This window comes from Centropristis striata, chromosome 7, assembly GCF_030273125.1.
Source record: "Centropristis striata isolate RG_2023a ecotype Rhode Island chromosome 7, C.striata_1.0, whole genome shotgun sequence".
Lineage (NCBI taxonomy): Eukaryota > Metazoa > Chordata > Actinopteri > Perciformes > Serranidae > Centropristis > Centropristis striata.
Window position 1 is genome coordinate 38452425 of NC_081523.1, and position 20349 is coordinate 38472773.

Below are 20349 nucleotides of genomic sequence, written 5' to 3' on the forward strand. Positions count from 1 at the left end.
GTGCTCAGTCAGAAAATCCATGTTGGGTGACACGAGTCCCAAGACATAGATTGTAAGATATAGATTAACGAAAAATAACAGTCTCTTAAATAGTTACTTCAAAAGAGGCTTCAAAATAGTAGGCTTCAAAAGCAATATTCAGGAGTAGAGTTCAAATGATCAGTCAGTCGATTATTTGATCACCAGAAAAAATAAAATATTATAGAACATATAGTTAATCAATTAAACAAGAAAATATTCAACAGATTGATCAATGATCTAAATAATTGTGAGTTGCAGTTGTATTCAGGAGGTTTCTTAACCCTTGTGTACTCTTGAAAAAAGTATAACATCCATCCTCCACAGGGGTCAGAAAGGACCCCATGACATTAGACTGGTTTTAGGACATGTAGAAAAAAAAATAATGTGTTCACTTTTCATTTAATTTCATGTGTATACTGCCCTACAAAGTCTAACTGCAGTAACTACGTTTTTGGTCAAAATTGAGTTATAACTAAAAATGAACCCCCTGATGTCTGTTTTATCTTGTGACAAAGTTTTAGATTTCGATTTTGCTTTATTTCAGAGAAATAATTATATAAAAACCACAAAATCAAACTCAAAACCAAGCAGTAATTGCACTTAACACGGTCTGCTTTGGATATACTAATTTAAACATAAAAACAATAGAAATTATAAGTTTATTTGAAAGGGAAATTATTATCTAGATAGTGATGAAGTAAAAAAGTGAGATAAAGTTATATTAAGACTAAACTATAACATTTATTTATAATATTAAGTCTAAAATACGTACATCTTTGAAAAGAGTTGTTAAACACTTTAAATACACTTATAACAAAATCAATTAGAAAATGTTTATTCATTGAAAACTAAATATAAAAGCTGAAATAAAACAAAAACATTATAGTTACTCCACTCTGTTTGTGCATTACTATCAGAACCTTTTACAGCAAAACCCGAGAGCAGTAATTACATTTTTTGGGGTCAAAGGTGAAATAAATCGTCATGATTTATTAAAAAACTTTAAAGCAGTTCTTCTCAGTTTAACCCTTTGCGTAGTTACTGCAGTTAGACTTTGTAGGGAAGTACACTCAATGAAAGTTTCAAACATATGATTTAGTTTGTGCTGCCATCTAGTGATCGGTGCTAAAATAGATCATTTAGAACCAGTCTTCTTATATAGGACACATTGTCTGCATTGATAATAGAAAAGAGTTGCTGTTAGTAAGTCAGTATTTAAAATCATTACAGTTTTCATCTCATCCTGATGCTTGATGGAAGACATGAGCATTTGCAGCCCAACACCAAATCATTCATGTGCCAAAAGTGTGAGAAGCAAGTTGACTGCTGAGCCTCGGTAAAAGCCTTCCAACCATGTGCAGGGCTGAAGTTAGTCATATCCACAGCTCTGGTTGGGTAAATCAATACTTTTATCGGTATCTGTATTGGTTTTTACATGTATAAAGGGAACTAAATTGTAAATAGTCCTGTTTGATGATAGAGACATTGTGTAGTAGAGCTTCCCTAAAATGTTTAAAAGGAAGTAATATGTGATTTGCTACAATCTCTGACCGTAGCCAGTTTAACCCTTTGATACACAACATGGTCTAAAGTGACCCGACAGAGTTTTTATGTTCTATATCTTTGCAATAAATTAATTTCATCATTCAGTATTCCAGGTTTTCCTCAATTAGTTTGTTTTTGGTCATCATACATCATAATTTTATGTTTTCCTTTATTCATTTTTTAATAAAATCCCTTTTTGTGTCACTCCCCTTCTAATGCACAACATGGGTCAAAAATGGCACATATCCATTTTTTAGCTAAGTAGCTTGCTAAGCTAACTACTTAGCTAACTTCTTGGCTAAGTATTTAGCTAAGTAGCTTGCTAAGCTAACTACTTAGCTAACTTATTGGCTAAGTATTTTGCTAAGCTAACTACTTAGCTAACTTATTGGCTAAGTATTTTGCTAAGCTAACTACTTAGCTAACTTCTTGGCTAAGTATTTTGCTAAGCTAACTACTTAGCTAACTTCTTGGCTAAGTATTTAGCTCAGTAGCTTGCTAAGCTAACTACTAAGCTAACTTCTTGGCTAAGTATTTAGCTAATTAGCTTGCTAATCTAACTACTTAGCTAACTTCTTGGCTAAGTATTTAGCTAAATGTTTTGCTAAGCTAACTACTTAACTAACTTCTTGGCTAAGTATTTAGCTAAGTAGCTTGCTAAGCTAACTACTATTAACTAACGTCTTGGCTAAGTAGCTTGCTAAGCTAACTACATACCTAACTTCTTGGCTAAGTAGTTAGCCTAGCAAGCTACTTAGCCAAGTAGTTAGATATGTAATAATACAAAAAAAAATTCTTCATAAAGTATGAGAGGCAAAATGCAAATAATTTTCTGTTGTTATCAAAAACAATATATTTAAAGAATATTTGGACTATTCAATCATAAAATAAGTTGATATCAAAAGATAGAGCACAGAAACACACAGCAGCATTAAATAACATGGGGAATGAATGTGGGTCATTTTTAACCCATGTTGTGCATTAGAAGGGGTGTTAATATGTTGTGCATCAAAGGGTTAACAGTTCTGAACACATACCAATAGAGTCTTTCCCACCAATCATCCACTGGCTGAGAGTGATGTTTGTCCTGTTTCCTTTTTGTTTGGGTAAAAAGTAAGTAGAAGTAGGTCAAAATAACAGCAACAACAATTCTCCTATTCACCACTTACTATTTAGGCAATTTCATAGAAAAGATTATACACTCACCAGACACTTTATTAGGTTCACCTGTTCAACTGCTTGTTAATGCAAATGTCTAATCAGCCAATCATCGTCTTGATTTAGCTGTTGAAGGTCAAAGCGAGCATCAGAATGGGGAAGAAAGGAGATTTAAGTGACTTTGAACGTGGCATGGTCTGGGTATTTCACAAACTGCTGATCTCACAACCATCTCTAGGGTTTACAGAGAAAGGTCTGAGAAAGAGAAAATATACGTGAGCCTTGTTGATGCCAGAGGCCAGACAATAATAATCACAACACAGAGTACTGAACAAAAGACTACCAAGGAGCTTTTAGACTGGTGAAGCCTAAAGGCTACAGGCTACAAGGCTATATTGTCGAGCAAGTTTGAAGTAAACTTTTTGAAGAAATAGAAGTTTTGTACTGGGAACAAATCAAGTCACCATGGCCATCTAACCATCTACAACAGGGGTGTCAAACTCAAATACACAATGGGCCAAAATTTAAAACTTGAATAAAATCGCGGGCCAACATTGAACAAATAAACCTTTTAATATATACCAAACATGTTTTGCTTTAACATTAAATATGGAACCAGCAACGCTTATAAACATACAATATATAACTAAATAGTGCAGACATGCAAAATCAAATTTCAAATAAAAAACACATCAGTGTCATTAATTTATTAAATAAAAAAAAAATAAAAATCGTATGCCTCTTTTCTATTTGTATCCTTCTGATTTAAATATCAAAATAAACTTTTTCAACAGGTTAATAAATTCTGCCTTTCTTTTCGCCATTTTTGGGAAGGGGTAGCTGGGAGACAGCTCTAGCTTGAGGTTGCTATGACGACTGTCACAGAGGAGCGTTTCTGGGTCCTGTCCTGATTGACGCGCCAAAACAACAGCAGGGCATTGTGGGATTTGTAGTATTAGCTGTAAATGCGCCGTATAATACCGGCGGGTCAGCTTTTATAGTACAATAATAAGATAATAATTTGGTATTGCCTCGCGGGCCAAATAAAATTACACTGTGGGCCAGAGTTTGACACCCCTGATCTACAAGAAAAAATATGAAAAGGGGTCTTTAGGAATTACTGGGCAAGTGTAATTGTTCTGTTATGTCAGCTAGCATTAGCTGTTTCATGCTGTTTCATGCTGTCCAGAGACAAACCCAGACTACCTATCTAAATCATCAACTCTTTTAACAAAGGCAAAAACCTTGTTGAGGCAATGAGAATGTTGAACTTTGTCTTCATACAGCTTTTCTAATGTGATACTTCAAAATGTGCATTAAAATATGTATATGGCTACTGAGCCTACAGTTTACTCTCCCTGTGCAGGCTGAATCCCTGTTATGAATTTATGATTCATAGTAAAATATTCTGTAAAGTTCCTAGAATATCCGGTGGGAGACTAGCACATCAAATGATTCTGTTCACTTTGAAAGCTCACATTTGACAAAGGTTTTTGATGAATTACATTTTCTTTTATTTCAGGAATATAAAACCTGCTTTTGGGACAGCTCATGAGGAATTTCTGACAGGTTTGCATAGTCTTTATTTTTTTGCTATGCTATATCAGTATTTCACATGTTTGTTTTGCTTGTTATACATTTTAATCCTTCCCATATAAGCAAAGTTTATCAGTTTAGGATATCCACTCCAACTCATAAACCAGGGGTGTCAAACTCAAATACACAATGGGCCAAAATTTAAAACTTGAATAAAATCGCGGGCCAACATTGAACAAATAAACCTTTTAATATATACCAAACATGTTTTGCTTTAACATTAAATATGGAACCAGCAACGCTTATAAAAAACATACAATATATAACTAAATAGTGCAGACATGCAAAATCAAATTTCAAATAAAAAACATATCAATGTCATTAATTTATTAAATAAAAATTCAATAAAAATTGTATGCCATTTTTCTATTTGCATCCTTCTGATTTAAATATCAAAATAAACTTTTTCAACAGGTTAATAAATTCTGCCTTTCTTTTCTCCATTTTTGGGAAGGGGTAGCTCGGAGACAGCTCTAGCTTGAGGTTGCTATGACGACTGTCACAGAGGAGCGTTTCTGGGTTCTGTCCTGATTGACGCACCAAAACAACAGCAGGGCATTGTGGGATTTGTAGTATAAGCTGTAAATGCGCCGTGTAATACCGGCGGGTCAGCTTTTAGCCTCGCGGGCCAAATAAAATTACACTGCGGGCCAAATTTGGCCCGCGGGCCAGACACCCCTGTCATAAACAGTCACAGTCTTGATGTCTTTCATTGCTCTCTCTGAAACAGTATTCTCCAAGATTTTAGACTTTGGATCCTTTCAGATAGAAAAAAAATGTAAGCGACAATTAGTTTGTTAGCATTCAGATTGCAAGAGCTCCCATATAATGCAGTTTGAATATGACACACTGTGAGTGTTTCTTTATAATCTGTGGCACTCAGCTCTAAGATATAGCAGGCTTTGATGCACACAGTGCTTGTTAGTTGATACATTCAGTGTTGATCTGTTTTTCTTTATGGGATTTGATATTCTGGCATCATCACTGGTCTAATTTGCCAATGCCTATTAATCTGGAAGCTCTCAGCTAATTGGATGCAGACAAAAATGCTTCTGAATAGACCTACAACCAATCAGAGCAACAAAGCAAATGACGTAGCGCTGAGTGACACATGGCGACGCTTGGTCTGTTTCAGCATGACAAACACTGTACAGGTAAACTGTCACTACAATGTGTTTTGAAGTGAGAAATAGGCAACACAGTCAAATAATCTTGATTCATATTTGATAAGCGCTGCCTAGTAAGGCTGGGCGATATGGACTAAAAGTCATATCCTGATATATAATTAGGCTGAATATCGATATACAATATATATCCCGATATTGTTATCACAAAGTGAGAGCAAATGTTCAGTCGAAGTCAAATATGACATGTGACCAAATTATATTGTTTCTTCAATTTAAACATAGCTGACCGTTTTTTCCCCCTCTCTGGGATTATGTTCCCAGTTTTGATCTCGGACGTCTGGTCCCTTATAGCATATGAGAATATTCGGTAACGCTTTATATTAAGGTCCTTGTAATAACCATTAATTAACAAGTAATAAGGCCCTTGTAAGTCCTTACAAGATGCTTATTAACATTATTCTGTGTTTATAAGCTTATATAAGTGTTAATAATGGCATTACAAACCCCCATGACCCACCCATTATGTCTTTGCCATGCCTTTATTAATCTTATTTTGTTTGCTTATTCATAATAAAATATACTTTATTGCTCATCTATTATAAGTTAACTATAACTTAACTATGCTTTTTGCAACTACCGGATCTAAAGCGAGAACAATGCCTTATTACTTGTTAATTAATGGTTATTAAGGACCTTATTATAAAGCGTTACCGAATATTCTATTACTGTTAAGCCAACTATGAATAATAAAACACACCAAAACGTGTCCTTTATCATAGCTACACGTATGACAAAAAAACACGTGAAAATCAGTGGTATTCAGTGAGGTAATATGAATTAAATGCGCTGACAGTTCATCGCTTCTGCCAAACGAATTACACTGAGTGGAGCAGATCACCACTCAAAGATGGCGGCCGAATTTCTCGCGTCACAGCAGCCAATGCTGCGTCTATGTATAAGATGTCTATGATCGCAAACACAAAGACAGAATCACAAAAGCTTTGAAGGTGGGTTCATGGGCTTACCACTCAAAAGGTTAAGAATTATCTTAATGGAAGGTTGGTTACTTAAATACTTCATCCCAATAACACGATCACTGAGAAGAATCTGAGCAATGATTCCTCAAAGAAGTCCCTCACAATGGTTTTATTGATGCCAGTAACTAGGGCTGGGCGATATATCGATATAAAAAATATATCAATATATTTTTAAATGTGATATGGAATTAGACAATATCGCATATATCGATATAGTTAAAAAAATGTTTTCTTTATTTATTTATAAATGCTGCTAAATGCTTTATTAGGGCTTGTCATATTTATTTTTATTTAAGATCTTTTTTTAATTAAATTTGCACTTTATGGAGCTTTGCTTTAAAAAAAAAAGGTACTCTTTTTTTTTTTTTTTTTACAGCAAAAAAATGTTTTCACAATTCCCAGTAAGTGCACAGTCAGCAGAATGTATTCAAGTCATATTATTGGGTTATTATTATTGATGCAATTTTTGAGCAGCACATATTTTGGTTTCGTTTAATCTGTAACTATAGATGACATTTGACAACGTAATTATACTACATTATGTACGTATTTTACGTTGTAATGCTACAAGTCACGTCAAGGACTTTAGCAATAAGTAAAGTAGCGCTAATATCGTCACCCTGTAAAATAATCGCCTAACTAATTTTTTCAAGTTTTGCAGGAAACACAAAAACTTCACCAAAAGTGTAACATATGACATTAATTGATCATTTCACTCAAAAAGGATGTTTAAAAGGATGGATATTGGCATAGTAATAACACTGTGTTTGTAAATTATGTAACTTAAGAGATATAAATGACTTAGGCAACCTTTGGAACATGTCCTTGTGACGCAAGCAAGATATGGTAACACTTTATTTGGAAAAAAAAAAAAGGTACTCTTGTTATACAATATTTATGTTCACTAAAATAAAACTTCTTGTGACATGTCATATTTGGCCTAAATATATCGGGATATGACTTTTGGTCCATATCGCCCAGCCCTACCAGTAACATTGAGATACATAGCATTTAAGAAACTGTTCGATGTGATTTCAGTTTTTCCAAACAAAATGTTCTGAATTTATAATACCATTATTATCATTATTATTATTATTATTATTATTATTATTATTATTGTATTATCCACACAGAAATTAGATTGAATTCAAGGCTTTAATCCTGGTTTCTATAATTTTAGTTATTATATTTATTTGTAATCTAATTTATTATATAACTAATCTCTGTTTTGCAGGTATGGAAGTGAAAGACCAAGTGCAGTACATCCAGCACAAATACATCTCCTTCCTGTTTTTGACCACCAGGTGGGTGTGATGTTCCAATCTCTGCAGCTGCTGCACATTCCTCAGACCTTTCAGTTTATTTTCCTGCTGGTTGTAATTTCAGTCCAGATCAGAGGTGAACTATCTGATACTATCAATCAGTGACACTGATCCACAATATAACTGTAACTACAGCGGTCCAACGAAATGAATGGCCACCATATATACAGATGTCTTGAAGGTTTATTTTCTCTCTCTCTCTGTACAGACACCGTGAAAACTACAATAAATTAAGACATACAAGTTTGAAAACACATGTAACTCCCACTCACTGTTAAGTTTCATTGTAATGTCCGAAGCACATAGACACAACAGAAAAAAATGGAATATATGAACCTCAAATACATCACAAAATATCCATAATAGGGCACGTTAAACCTCTGAAGTCCAGGAGATTTTGGTTAAAATTTGTCAACTTCCTATGCATTCATTTCTGTCTGTGTTTAGCATCTTTCAGTCTGTCCTTACATCACATGTATGGCTCCCCTTTTTTCGACATAAACTTGGCTATCAGTCAGATTTTTCATTTTATTTTAATTAACAAAGTATAAAGCTGCCAGGAACCCAAAATACAAACAAAAGACACAGGTTTCTATGGAAATGTACCATTATTTATTTATTTACCATTTATACACACAAAAACAGCAGAAAAAACTAGAAAATTTCCTCTGGGGAAATTTTGAAAGGGCCACGGGGGCTACTGCCGGTGTGTGTACACTAAACTTTAGCAGGTAACTTTATGCGAAAATCGCATAAAGTTACCTGTGCGTGCGTGCACGCGCGTGCGTGTTTGAAGCATGTGTATGCATGTGTGAGGAGTGTGAGTGCTTACGCGCATGTGTGTGTGTGTGTGTGTATCTGTAACTGTAATCACATCAAAGATCAAAGGCAATCAGATCAAAGCAATCAACAGAATTAACTGACACCTGTTAATGAAAGAGTGACAGCAGCCAGAGGTGGACTGGAGTTTCTGGCCTCGAACAGAAAGCATTTTTGGCAAAACCATAATACCTATCATTGATCCGACTTCACTTTGAGCGTCCTGAGTTCTTCCTGAACGTCTACATATGTTGTTTTTTTTTTCAGAAAAATGAATGAAATGAATCAGAAATATGAATATCCATATACCTTTTTCAAATATCTCCCTGCGTTTTTAATATGGGACCCATTGAGGCTGTTGGTGGTGTTGGTGGATCATCTCTGCGTCTTACGCCCAAACTATAACTCTGACCGCTTTACCAGAGGATTGTGAGTGAGAAGACAAATTTTCCTACGTTTCTAGCTGTACAGCTACAGCTATTGCTCTATGGGACCAGTGCTTGGTGCGATTGCCCCGAGGCCCTAATAATAAATAAAACTACAAATCAGTCTATTTGCATGTAAATTAAAAATAGTAATAGTTTTCATTGTAGAAAGAAAATTCACATTTTAAAAATGGTCCAGAAACATAAATGGCACACTGTGAAAGCTCCTATAATTGCTGTTATTACTGTAAATAAAACATGTGTATTTTCAATAAATAGATGGACTCCAGAGGGTTTAGAGCGTTTTACATAAACGTGAAACATATAAAAGTAAAGTTACTGTGTGCGCCACTAGGACCACATGTAGAATTGTTATTCTGGAGTTGCATGCTCTACTCTCCAGCCTTCTCTACTGCTCTGACCCATAATGCAACTGAACCATAATAAACTGACCCAGCCTTACATTTCAACTTCCCACAATGCCCTCAAATCAGACCCTTATATTTCACAATAAAAGTTCCTCAAAAGAAAATACATTGTAGACAAACATTTCATCTATAAGACATATTTATAAACCATCTTATTTTAATCACCTTTTAATAACTTTATGAACCTGAATGACCATGAATCTGTATGAAACAAAAACAAGCACAAATAAAGTGTCTCAGAGACAGTTACAATAACACAGATGGAATTAAAAACTGGGATCAGTCCACCTCTATTCAAGTTAAGTTCAGTTAAGTTCTTGTCATTAAAATATATTATCTAAATCATATATCATATATATATAAAGCATATATCATATATTATCTAAACATCTGTTTAGTCTTATTTATTTGACATTGTGAGGATGGAGACATAGAATCCAGTGGTCACAAAACACACATGTAAAGTTCTGTCAAGGTAAATAATTAAGTCCTTGGACAGTTTATATACAATCTGTATGTAAACTGATGCAGAATTTATATAAATTATACAAATATAAATTTCAGACACACATATTCAGCCCTTTTCAAGACACACAACACACTCCCTCTAGTGGTTGTCCAATAGTAAACACTTCAATAGATGCTGTTGATGAGTTCAACCCAAACATTTCTATTAAGGATTGTAGAACCTGATAATGTAATAAATTCCCCATAATGTAATAACCCCGATAATGTAATAAAAATCTGCACTTGAGTCCATTGAAAATTTAATAAAACCTGATAATGTAATAACTTCCCGATAATGTAATAAAGTGCATTTCCCAATAATGTAATACACTTTTTACCAATAATGTAATAAAGTATAACACCAAGCACCTTTACATTTCAAGAAGCTGTTGAATGCATTCGGTTGTCATGGATACCTCGTTTGTGAAAAACGGATGAACGGGTCAAAAGTGAATAAACATTCAACTTTGACCTGTTGGTGGCGCTAGAGCTCTTGAGCTAGAGTTGATACACAGTATCACCACTTGAACCCAAGTAATGGGTGGTCTGCTGTTAAATTAGTACAATATTGGGGAATTATTACATTATCAGGACTTGCGAAATGAAGGCTAACCTGATAATGTAATAACCTCCCATTAATGTTATACTTTATTACATTATTGGTAAAAAAAAAAAAAAAAGTGTATTACATTATTGGGAAATGCACTTTATTACATTATCGGGAAGTTATTACATTATCAGGTTTTATTACATTTTCAATGGACTCAAGTGCAGATTTTTATTACATTATTGGGGAATTATTACATTATCAGGACTTGGGAAATGAAGGCTAACCTGATAATGTAATAACCTCCCATTAATGTTATACTTCATTATAATATTGGTTTATAATATTATTCATTATCAGGTTTTATTACATTTTCAATGGACTCAAGTGCAGATTTTTATTACATTATCGGGGTTATTACATTATCGGGAATTTATTACCTTGTCAGGTTCTACAAGGATATAGAGACATTAGGTACTTATATGCGTCATCCCAGGGATATAATATAACAACATGTACAAGTTACTTTCACTGGAGATGAGAAGTAAACTGTGAAAGAAAGTTGTGAAAGCACAGAGAGTACCAAGGCAGTGAGCAGCACTGAGGCCTGTGCCAACCACTGCAACCTTAATGAGAACTCACACAGCAGGAGACTTTCAGTTGCTTCACCCTACAGACTCAGAGCTGCCAACACTCACACATCTTTAAATAAGATAATGAAAAATATATGTAAAATTTATATACTTGATACTAAAAGTTTTTCATTTCGTTGATGCATTACGCAGTTGAGCAAAGAGAATGACACCATCCTTCGATTAAGATGGTTCTTAACCTTTTGAGTGGCAAACCCACCATAATTAGGTTGGTGTTTAGTTGATTACTTTTCAGCACCTTGAGGGAATTTCATCAAATGTGGCACACACCATCAGGGATTTGGATTCAGGGATGAACTGATGCAATTTTGAAATTTACATCCAAAAGGTCAAATTCACTCAGTAACATACTGTTTTACAAAAACGCTAATACTAACGCTGCGTTCGATTGCACTGGGAAAGATCCACGTTGGAAATTCCGACGTCCGAGGTAAATGCGTTTCATTGCTCAACCTCGGAAAACATAGCCGGCCACAGCAAATTGATGTTTGTTTGGATGTCTTTCGAGCATTTAAAAATGTTTTTTTTTATTTTTATTTTTTTTATTAAAGGATCCCCATTAGCTTGTGCCATGGCAGTTCGCTAGTCTTCCTGGGGTCCACATTCCAACAAGAAATACTCAACAGTCCTACAGCAACTTTAATAGTAAAAATACACTCCAAAATACATTAGGAAAGTGCAGCACAAAAGTTCATTACAAAATGCAGCACAAATTTAAAAGACAGTTTGTAGAATCAAACCATTGAATTATAGCCATTTGGATTAAATGTTTAGGAATAATTGGTCAAATGCATTTGATCAGAAAACAAATAAAATACAAAAAAAAACAAAAAAAACAATACAGCTTTACCAGTATCATTGATTGTAATCCTGGACATCATGAATCCAGGCAAACATCGCTTCTATAAAGAGTAGCATCCTTTCAACCAAAATAAATGAAAAAAATTTAAATAAACCCCCCGAAAAAATATCATAAGCCCAACACCTAACATTAACCACTGACAAAGTACATCTTTAATTTCTTTTTGAAGGATATTGTGGGGAAGTACATCAGCTACCTGGTACAACATACAGTTAAATGGTTGAGTCCTCTCTGGGTCCAAATATAGGCTGGAATTGTGGTCTAGAGCCAAAAATATAATTAAATATTGTCAATTTCCTGGGTATAATAAAAAGAAGTGCAGTATTACACCTTATAGACTAATGTAGTTTAAATATGGGAAAAACTACAATATTTTTTACACTTTTACTGGGCTTTTTCGTCTCTACTACGCTCACACAAACTCTTTAATTAACAGAGTGGGAGTGCAAATACAGCAAAGTAATCCTACACTTTTAGTAACACAAATGCTAAATGAAACCACACATAACAGACTAAATGTTGAAGATAAAGTGACTGTTTACCTCTCACGGTGTGTGGCGCCATTTCGCTTTGACGTTTTCCAAGTATTTCCGACCTGCTTGGATCCTACCCGAATTCCTGAGTAGGAATCCCGAGTTCAAGGGCCGTTCTATTGCACTTTTCCAACTCGGAGGTCGGATCTTTCCGAGTTCCGAGTGCAATCGAACGCAGCATAATTCACTAATTTTGGGTACCCACCTTCAAACTGTGGTGATTGCATAGAAGTTTGAATTTTTAGAATTTAAAGCTTCTCTGAATCAACATCCCAATCTAAAGCATTGTCTACTGTCATGGCTACATGAGTCTCCACTTGACTTGTTGGTGGAGATATAGTCTACAACTGTGAGGCAGTAATTTGGGCTAATTTCAATATCTGCTCATCAAAATGATGCATGTGTTGGCAATCCAGTGTCAGGTTATCTTCAAATTGTTAAAACAAGGTGTGCGTGCTGGATGTAAGAGATCACTCAGGCATAACTTTCCCCAGAGCTGCCAAACACACTGCTGCACCTGTAAGGGAAATAATAAATCAAGTCATCTGTTAACAACACCCCTCTGAAACAGGAGAATCTGCTCAGTGGCAGAATCCAATTCAATTCAACTTAACTTTATTTATATTTGATACTAGGAATTTGAATTGGTCTTCTCCATGCAGGCAACACACAGTAAAGCAGGAAGACAAAAACACAATACAAGAGCAACCAGTACCATTATGAACAATAAATTAATAGGGATGGAGATAGTGCAGTGTTAAATAAATGGTTTAAAAAAAAAAAAAAAAGGTCCAGACGTCATAGCTGTGTTATGTGTGGTGTTTTTTTCAGATACAAACCTTGTGCTCAGGTAGATAATGTTATTTTCCCAGCTGATGGAAAATTAGATTAGATTAGATAACACTTTATTGTCAGCTTTCACCGAGATTCATTGTGTGGCCCAGCCACCTGATTGCATGACAGAAAAGACAAACACAGAGACAATACAGTGCACATTTACAGTTGACATCAGGGTACATTAATGAATCAGTGAGTCAAGTAGTCGGCGTTGTCGTTCCAAGTCCTTAGATCAGTTTTTGTTCAGTTTTAGAAAGGACTGGTGTACGAAGGATCCCTTGAGTTTGATCTTCCTAAAACGGGGAACGGCATATCTCCTCCGAGAGGCAGCAGGACATATTCCCCATTCAGAACGTGGCCTGCTCTGGAGGCAGTGTTCCTGCCCAGTCTCAGCAGGCTGTTTTGATAAGCAAGGTCGTACATTTTTACAAGAGGCTGGCCAACCATTTTTGAATATATATTCAGCACCTAAATGCACCTAATGCTCTATTTGTTGACACATTTGTATCAAAAGCTTTAAAATCCCTTAATTACAGAAGGCAGTGATGATGCAAAACAAGCAGCCCGAATGATCCCAGTTAGGCAATTATGTAATAATAATAATAACAGGCCTAACTGTTTTCACCAGATAAATGACAGCATAGGCTGTTTGTTCAAACAAATAAAGCGACAAAACTTCTCTAGGTCTTGTGAATTAGGACTTTGGTCATAATTCCAGCAGTAAAAGCAGTAGTAATAGCATGATGTTGGTTATGGTGCCTCAAAACCTCTAAGGGAAGAAGTTAGGGGGATTGAATCAGAAAAAAATGACGTTCTAGCACTGATCCACAGCTTCGTTCTCAAGGGATTAACTTTCAATGCTATGTGTTTACAAACTTCAGTGGAAATTGCTACAAATTGTACATTGGATTCATTTATTTATGTGGCATATATGCCAGATAGACATTTTGGTTGCAGTAACTAAATGCGATACCAGCAAAAAGCTGGCATATGGTGGTCTGTATATTTTTCGTCAGCTTTTTCTTCTCATGATATATATATTTTTTAATCATAAATTTTCCTTAAAGCATTAGGGGAGGTGAATTTCAGTATTGCGCAGCCCTAATTCCAATCAGATTTCTACAGATGAGTCACAGTTCCGTTAAGCTAAGATACTCAAATTGGAGTTGAAGCTGCCAAACGTTCTCTGGCACATTGTAAAATTGGCAAGCCGCCTTTCATTATCAGAGGTCCTGAGGATTACATGTTCCCATTACCTCTGCCTTGAACATTGAAATATAAGGTTATTGTCTACCAGCAGCCCACAGTGACCTCCAAGCTGCAGACACAGATACCTTTGCCATGAAACGGCACCACACAGAGCTTCAGAGACAGAAATATAGCCTGCAGACAGGGGTCCCTGCTAGACGTTCCCGGTTCACCCTCACTACACGTTTGGGTTGCCAGGTCTGTCCAGCATCCTCCCCCGCCACCTGATCCAACCCACCACCAGGTGGTGATCAGTTGACAGCTCTGCTCCTCTCTTCACCAGAGTGTCCAGAACATGCAGCTGCAGATCTGATGATACGATAATAAAATCGATCATGGATCTTTGGCCCAGAGTGGTCTTGTACCAAGTACACTTATGAGCAACTCTATGTTCGAACATGGTGTTTGTTATGGACAAACTGTGACACAGAAGTCCAATAACAAAACACCACTTGGGTTCAGGTCGGGCAGGCTGTTCCTCCCAATCACCTCCTCCAGGTACCGTCATCGTTGGCCATGTGAGCATTGAAGTCTCTCAGAAGAACTTTAGAGTCCCCAGGTGGTACCCCTTCCAGGACACAGGTACTCTGACCTGCTGTTCGGTGCATAAGCACTAAGAGACCTTCTTCTCACGTCTTGCAGTCGCATAGAGACAACCCTCTCACTCCTCGGGTAGAACGCCAACACAGCGGCGCTCAGCCGGGGGCTTGTGCGCCTCTCACCCTGGGCAACTCCGGAAAAGGAGAGAGTCCAGCCTCTCTCCAGGAGTTTTATTCCAGAACCCCCACTATGCGTGGAGGTAAGCCCGACTTTCTCTAGCCGGTAACACTCCACCTCCACCAGGGGGGCGGCTGTGGCTCAGTTGGTAGAGCGGGTTGCCCTCCAACTGGAAAGGTGATCTGTTTCATTCTGAAGAGTCAGCTTTTTCAAAACCAACATGGCTCAGTTCAAAATTTTGTTTCAAAACAATCTCATCTCTTCTCTGACATGATTTTGACATCAGATGATTTGCTACCACTACACTTCATAGTGATGGTTGGTGGTTTGATCCCTGACCATGGCAGCCTACATGTCGAAGTATCCTTGAGCAAGATACTGAACCCCAAATTGCTCCTGATGCTGCGTTCATCGGTGTGTGAATGAATTCCCAATGGTGGCAGGTGGCACCGTTTAGGGTAGCCTCTGCCACCAGTATGAATGGCGGCTAGAAAAACTGCTATATATGTGCAGGTCCATTTACCATTTACCTCCCGCACAAGCTCGGGCTCCTTCCCTACCCGCAAGGTGGCGTTCCTCGTCCCCAGATCCAGCGGCTGAAGCTGGTGGTCATCACGCCCAGGTACCCACCTTTGCCTGCCGCCCAGCTAACAAGGAAGTACATTCATTGTGTTTTTATCTGACTATTAGGTCTCCTCTGTGTGTATTTTTCCTCCAGAAACGTTCTGAAGATGACTGACAGCTGCAGTAAGGAGCATGACAGTGAGAGGAATGGATATGTATCGACTTCAGATGATGACTCTATAAGCTTGTTGTGTGATGTCAATGCCTGGCAAAGCAGAGGGGCAGCTGAGGACATGGAGATCAGTGATTTAGATTCACAATTTGGCAACAAGGAGCAGAAAAAGAAAGTGGAGCCGGAGATAAATCGATTTAAACCACCTGAGCCAGGGATATCCAGCTGTATGCAGTCTACAGCAGGCCCTGCTGATTCTACATCTCCATCAGGTACTTATAAGTTAGAACCTCCTGAAACATCATATGACAGCAGCATTTTGCTGCCACCACCACATTCTTGCCCTTTCTTGTTATAACCAGAAACTGGGATCAGTTTTATAAGATCCTTTTTATGTTATAACAAGACAAATGTGACATAAATGACATATTTTCTTGTTATCACTTGGTTCCAGATTCTTAAAACTTGTCAAGAGATGTTTCTTTCTGCATAAAACCACATAACTTTATCTTTCTATATCACAAACGTTTGTCGTTATTTTATTAAACAAAATATCTCATTAATACAAACTGTTATACAAAGTTGTTTTAACACCAAGGTGGTATAACTTTCATATGGTGCTAAAACCACACTGTGGCCTATGATAATGCATCACAATATCACATGATTGATCAATAATGCATGATGATGGTCACAAGTTAAAAGGTGTTTATGCATTATGGCTTTGGGCTGCTCTCATTTTGATGATGCACAATCAGTGTGTGTGTTTGGTATCATTGATTGGTCAGCAGGTGTTAAAGTATCTGACAAGAATGGGCATCTCCTACCCTCCAATTACATAAATATACATATTATAAAAAATCAAAAGACAAAGGAACATGGGATGCGCCCATCGGCCCTCATTTATCAAACGAGCGCAGATCTGAGCGTATATTTCGTCTTATGACAGAGTTCACATGTGATTTATCAAACTATCGTATCTCTCCAATCACAGCGTGAGAATGATCGGCTGTTGATAAATATGGCGGCTGGAAACAAGCGTCATTTAAATACCACGTCCTAATATATATAATATATATATATAATATATATATACCCGATTCAGAAGGCTCGCCTCCAGAGTTTACGACACTGAAGAACGCAATACGGCCAAAAAGAGGATTTTTCCCCCTAAAGTCGCTTTATTAGCAAAGTGTACCGTTACAAATAACAATAGGGGAAATATAGACATATTACAGAAATATGCAGCGACGGAGGTCTATGAAATAAAAGTACTTATAGTTATAAACTCAAACAAGTTTGGTGAATATTTTACATTTGGAGCACAGACTTAAAAGTTTTCAGCTTTTTGGTTGAAGGAGGTAAACAATGTTTCAAAGTCAGTTTTAATCCCAAAAGAAGAGGAATTTCTCAGAGTCAGAAAGTGAAAGGCTGACGTCCAACAGCTGCAACACAACAAACTGGTTTAGTTTGGCAGCATAAAAAGTGAAAAGGAAGGAAATCAGTGATGCTGTCAGCAGAGTAGCAGTGCAGCATTTAACTCCTGGTGAGGTGGGAATATATTATTTATACATCGTGATCCAAATATCCAAATATTGTTATTATTATGATGTAGAGATATTATTAACCTCTTTACATTTAGTAAGAATGATGTCCTAGTTAGAAGAGTGTGTGGCAGCGCTGATTGGAAATGTTTCTATTGGGTCAGAATCGCTATGAAAAACTATGCCTTCATGAACTTTACAACAAGTCATGTCCTTTTTCTCTGCATCTCTGTTGAACCAGAAATTGTGACAGAAATTATAGTTTTGTGATATCACAAGTGATATTACTGTTACAGAAGTAAAGTGTCTTGTAAACACATTTGGCATCGAGAAAATATGTCATAATAACTTATTTGAGTAATTTTCTGCATGATTTGTCATGTTTTATCTTCACAAATCTTTATTTTATTCATCTTCAAAGCAGCAAAAGTCTCAAAAAGTGTGAGAATCACCAACAAGACAAATGTTAACAAGAGAGATGGAAAAGGAGAGACTCTTCTGCACAAAGCATGCAAGAAGGTAGATCTGGCCCGAGTCAAGATGCTCATTCAAGCTGGAGTCAGCATCAACATGGAGGATAATGCAGGTTCGACACAGTTTAGACACTAAGCATCTATATGAGTGATTCTCATGAACATGGTACAGCTCATAGCAAAAATCCAAGAGCATTGAATACATATTTTATTTGACCCTTTATAACATATACAATCTAAAGTCACTGTTTAATATGAATTTATAATCTATTTGAAGATTTAATGTATTTTCTGACATTTTTAGAGTCACTGTGAACAAAAAATTCATTTCTATAACACATTTTTAAATAAAGAAAACACAAAAGGTTTTTTTCTTTGGCAAGCACTTAAGGTAAAGGTATACACATTTTTTAATGCAAACAATTCTATCATTACCGTAACATTTAACCATTTTTTTTCTCATCAATTTTCATTCAGATTTATTGTTAAAAACCATTATATTTGATGATATTCTGTTAAATTATACATTTTTAAACAAATATGTATTTATTTTTATAAAGTTTATTAAATATTTATTGTATATAAGTGTGAGGAAACCATGACATTTGTGACATGTTTAAAAATATAGAAAATATTATTTTAAACACAAAACGATGAATTGTGCCTCATTATGGCTATATTGTTCATTCATATAATAGTGAAATATATTTAGTTTAATAAAGTATGTCCTTAGACTGGCTTCATGAGAATCACCCATATGCTGATTTATCTGTTGCCAATTAAACTAAATAACTTTCAAACACAAAACACACCTTTTATGCACAAATGTTAACTTGACTTGTCAGGCTGGACGGCCCTCCATGAGGCTTGTGTTGTGGGCGACGAGGCAGTGGTTGAGGAGCTGCTGAAGGCTGGAGCTAATGTTAACGCTAGAAGTTCTGATGGTGTCACACCCCTACATGATGCTGTTTCTGCAGGACACTATCAGGTAATGACGATATTCTCAATGAGATGTTTACAATGTATAGTTTTCAGTAACACTTTCCACATGTCCATAAAGAGCCAAAGTCTTGGTATTACTTTCAGACTAGCTGTTTTGCCACAGGCCTTGGTGACTCCGTGTTCTCTCTTCTGCAAAAAAGGGGTGTCTAAAAACAAGATAAAAACCATATATAAATATGGACGTAGTCACCGTGACGTCACCCATTGGTTTGTGGTCCATTGGAAGCATCGAGTTCAGCGTTACACTCGTCGCCATCTTGTTTCTGATACAGGAAGCAGACCATATCTGGACTGTGGAGGAGGAGAGGGATCTGATCACTGACTACAGCCTCTCTACACCTCAACCTGACTGAGAGAAGCTGCTGCTAATTCATGTTAGCATTAACTGGAGCATTAACTGGGATGTTAGTTTTGGCTAGCAAAAAAACAAAAACAAAATGTATGTTACTGACGTCAGAAAACTAAGCAGCGACTCCTTGGAGTGTCTGTTAGTCCAACCAAACACTGAACAAGACATTTTTACTGAACAAAACGTTCAAATAATAATAAATAATAAAAATAGTTATGAGACCAAATTGGTAAACGTCCTGTTTTCTATCTATGTAACGTTATATATAACTTTATTGACACGTTGCCGTGGATACGCATTGTTCTGCTTCTCTCCTGATGACGGCTCGCCTTGTTAGTGACCTGTCAATCAAAGGTAGCCCCGCCCCAAATCATACGATTGTTAATCTTCTATTTTCTTCTAAATGGGGCCAATATTAGAAATATTGACATCAGATTGTCTTGAAGATGATTTTTTACTAGCGATTGAGACCATAATGTTGTCCTGAAAGAAATTTCTGAGGTAATAAATCAAGTGAGAAGTTTTCAAATTTTGCACTGAAATGAATGGGCAGATTTTTTTTGCAGCCAAACTTGGCGCCCCCTGCTGGAATCTTCAGTAGAATGCAGCTTAAGGCACTTCCTGGTTTGCCTCCATGCTCAGACCTGGAGGTTGCTGCCTGATAAAAACACTAAATCTGAGGGAAATGATCTTGCTGCATGGACAGATAATTTAACTTGACAAGATTTCTTAAATTAATTCATAATAAATTAAAGCTGCGGCAGGCAGGCAGGGGGGCAGGCAGGCAGGCACTTAATCCAGCACATTTATCACATTACACCTTCCAGCATAGCACCCCCTCCGGTGGTTACCGGGGTGCTTTG

At 36.5% G+C, this 20349-nt stretch overlaps 1 protein-coding gene across 1 annotated transcript in view; it reads left to right on the forward strand.

The window, feature by feature from the left end:
- The first annotated feature begins 4242 nt into the window (after positions 1–4242).
- Positions 4243–20349, forward strand: part of LOC131974158 (ankyrin repeat domain-containing protein 31-like) — a 36376-nt gene continuing 20269 nt past the window's right edge. Inside the window, exons 1-5 of the mRNA XM_059336343.1 lie at positions 4243–4293; positions 7719–7788; positions 16101–16390; positions 18084–18248; positions 18981–19123. Coding sequence (XP_059192326.1) covers positions 7721–7788; positions 16101–16390; positions 18084–18248; positions 18981–19123 — 666 coding nt within the window. The 5' untranslated portion in view covers positions 4243–4293; positions 7719–7720. The remainder of the gene's footprint in view (positions 4294–7718; positions 7789–16100; positions 16391–18083; positions 18249–18980; positions 19124–20349) is intronic.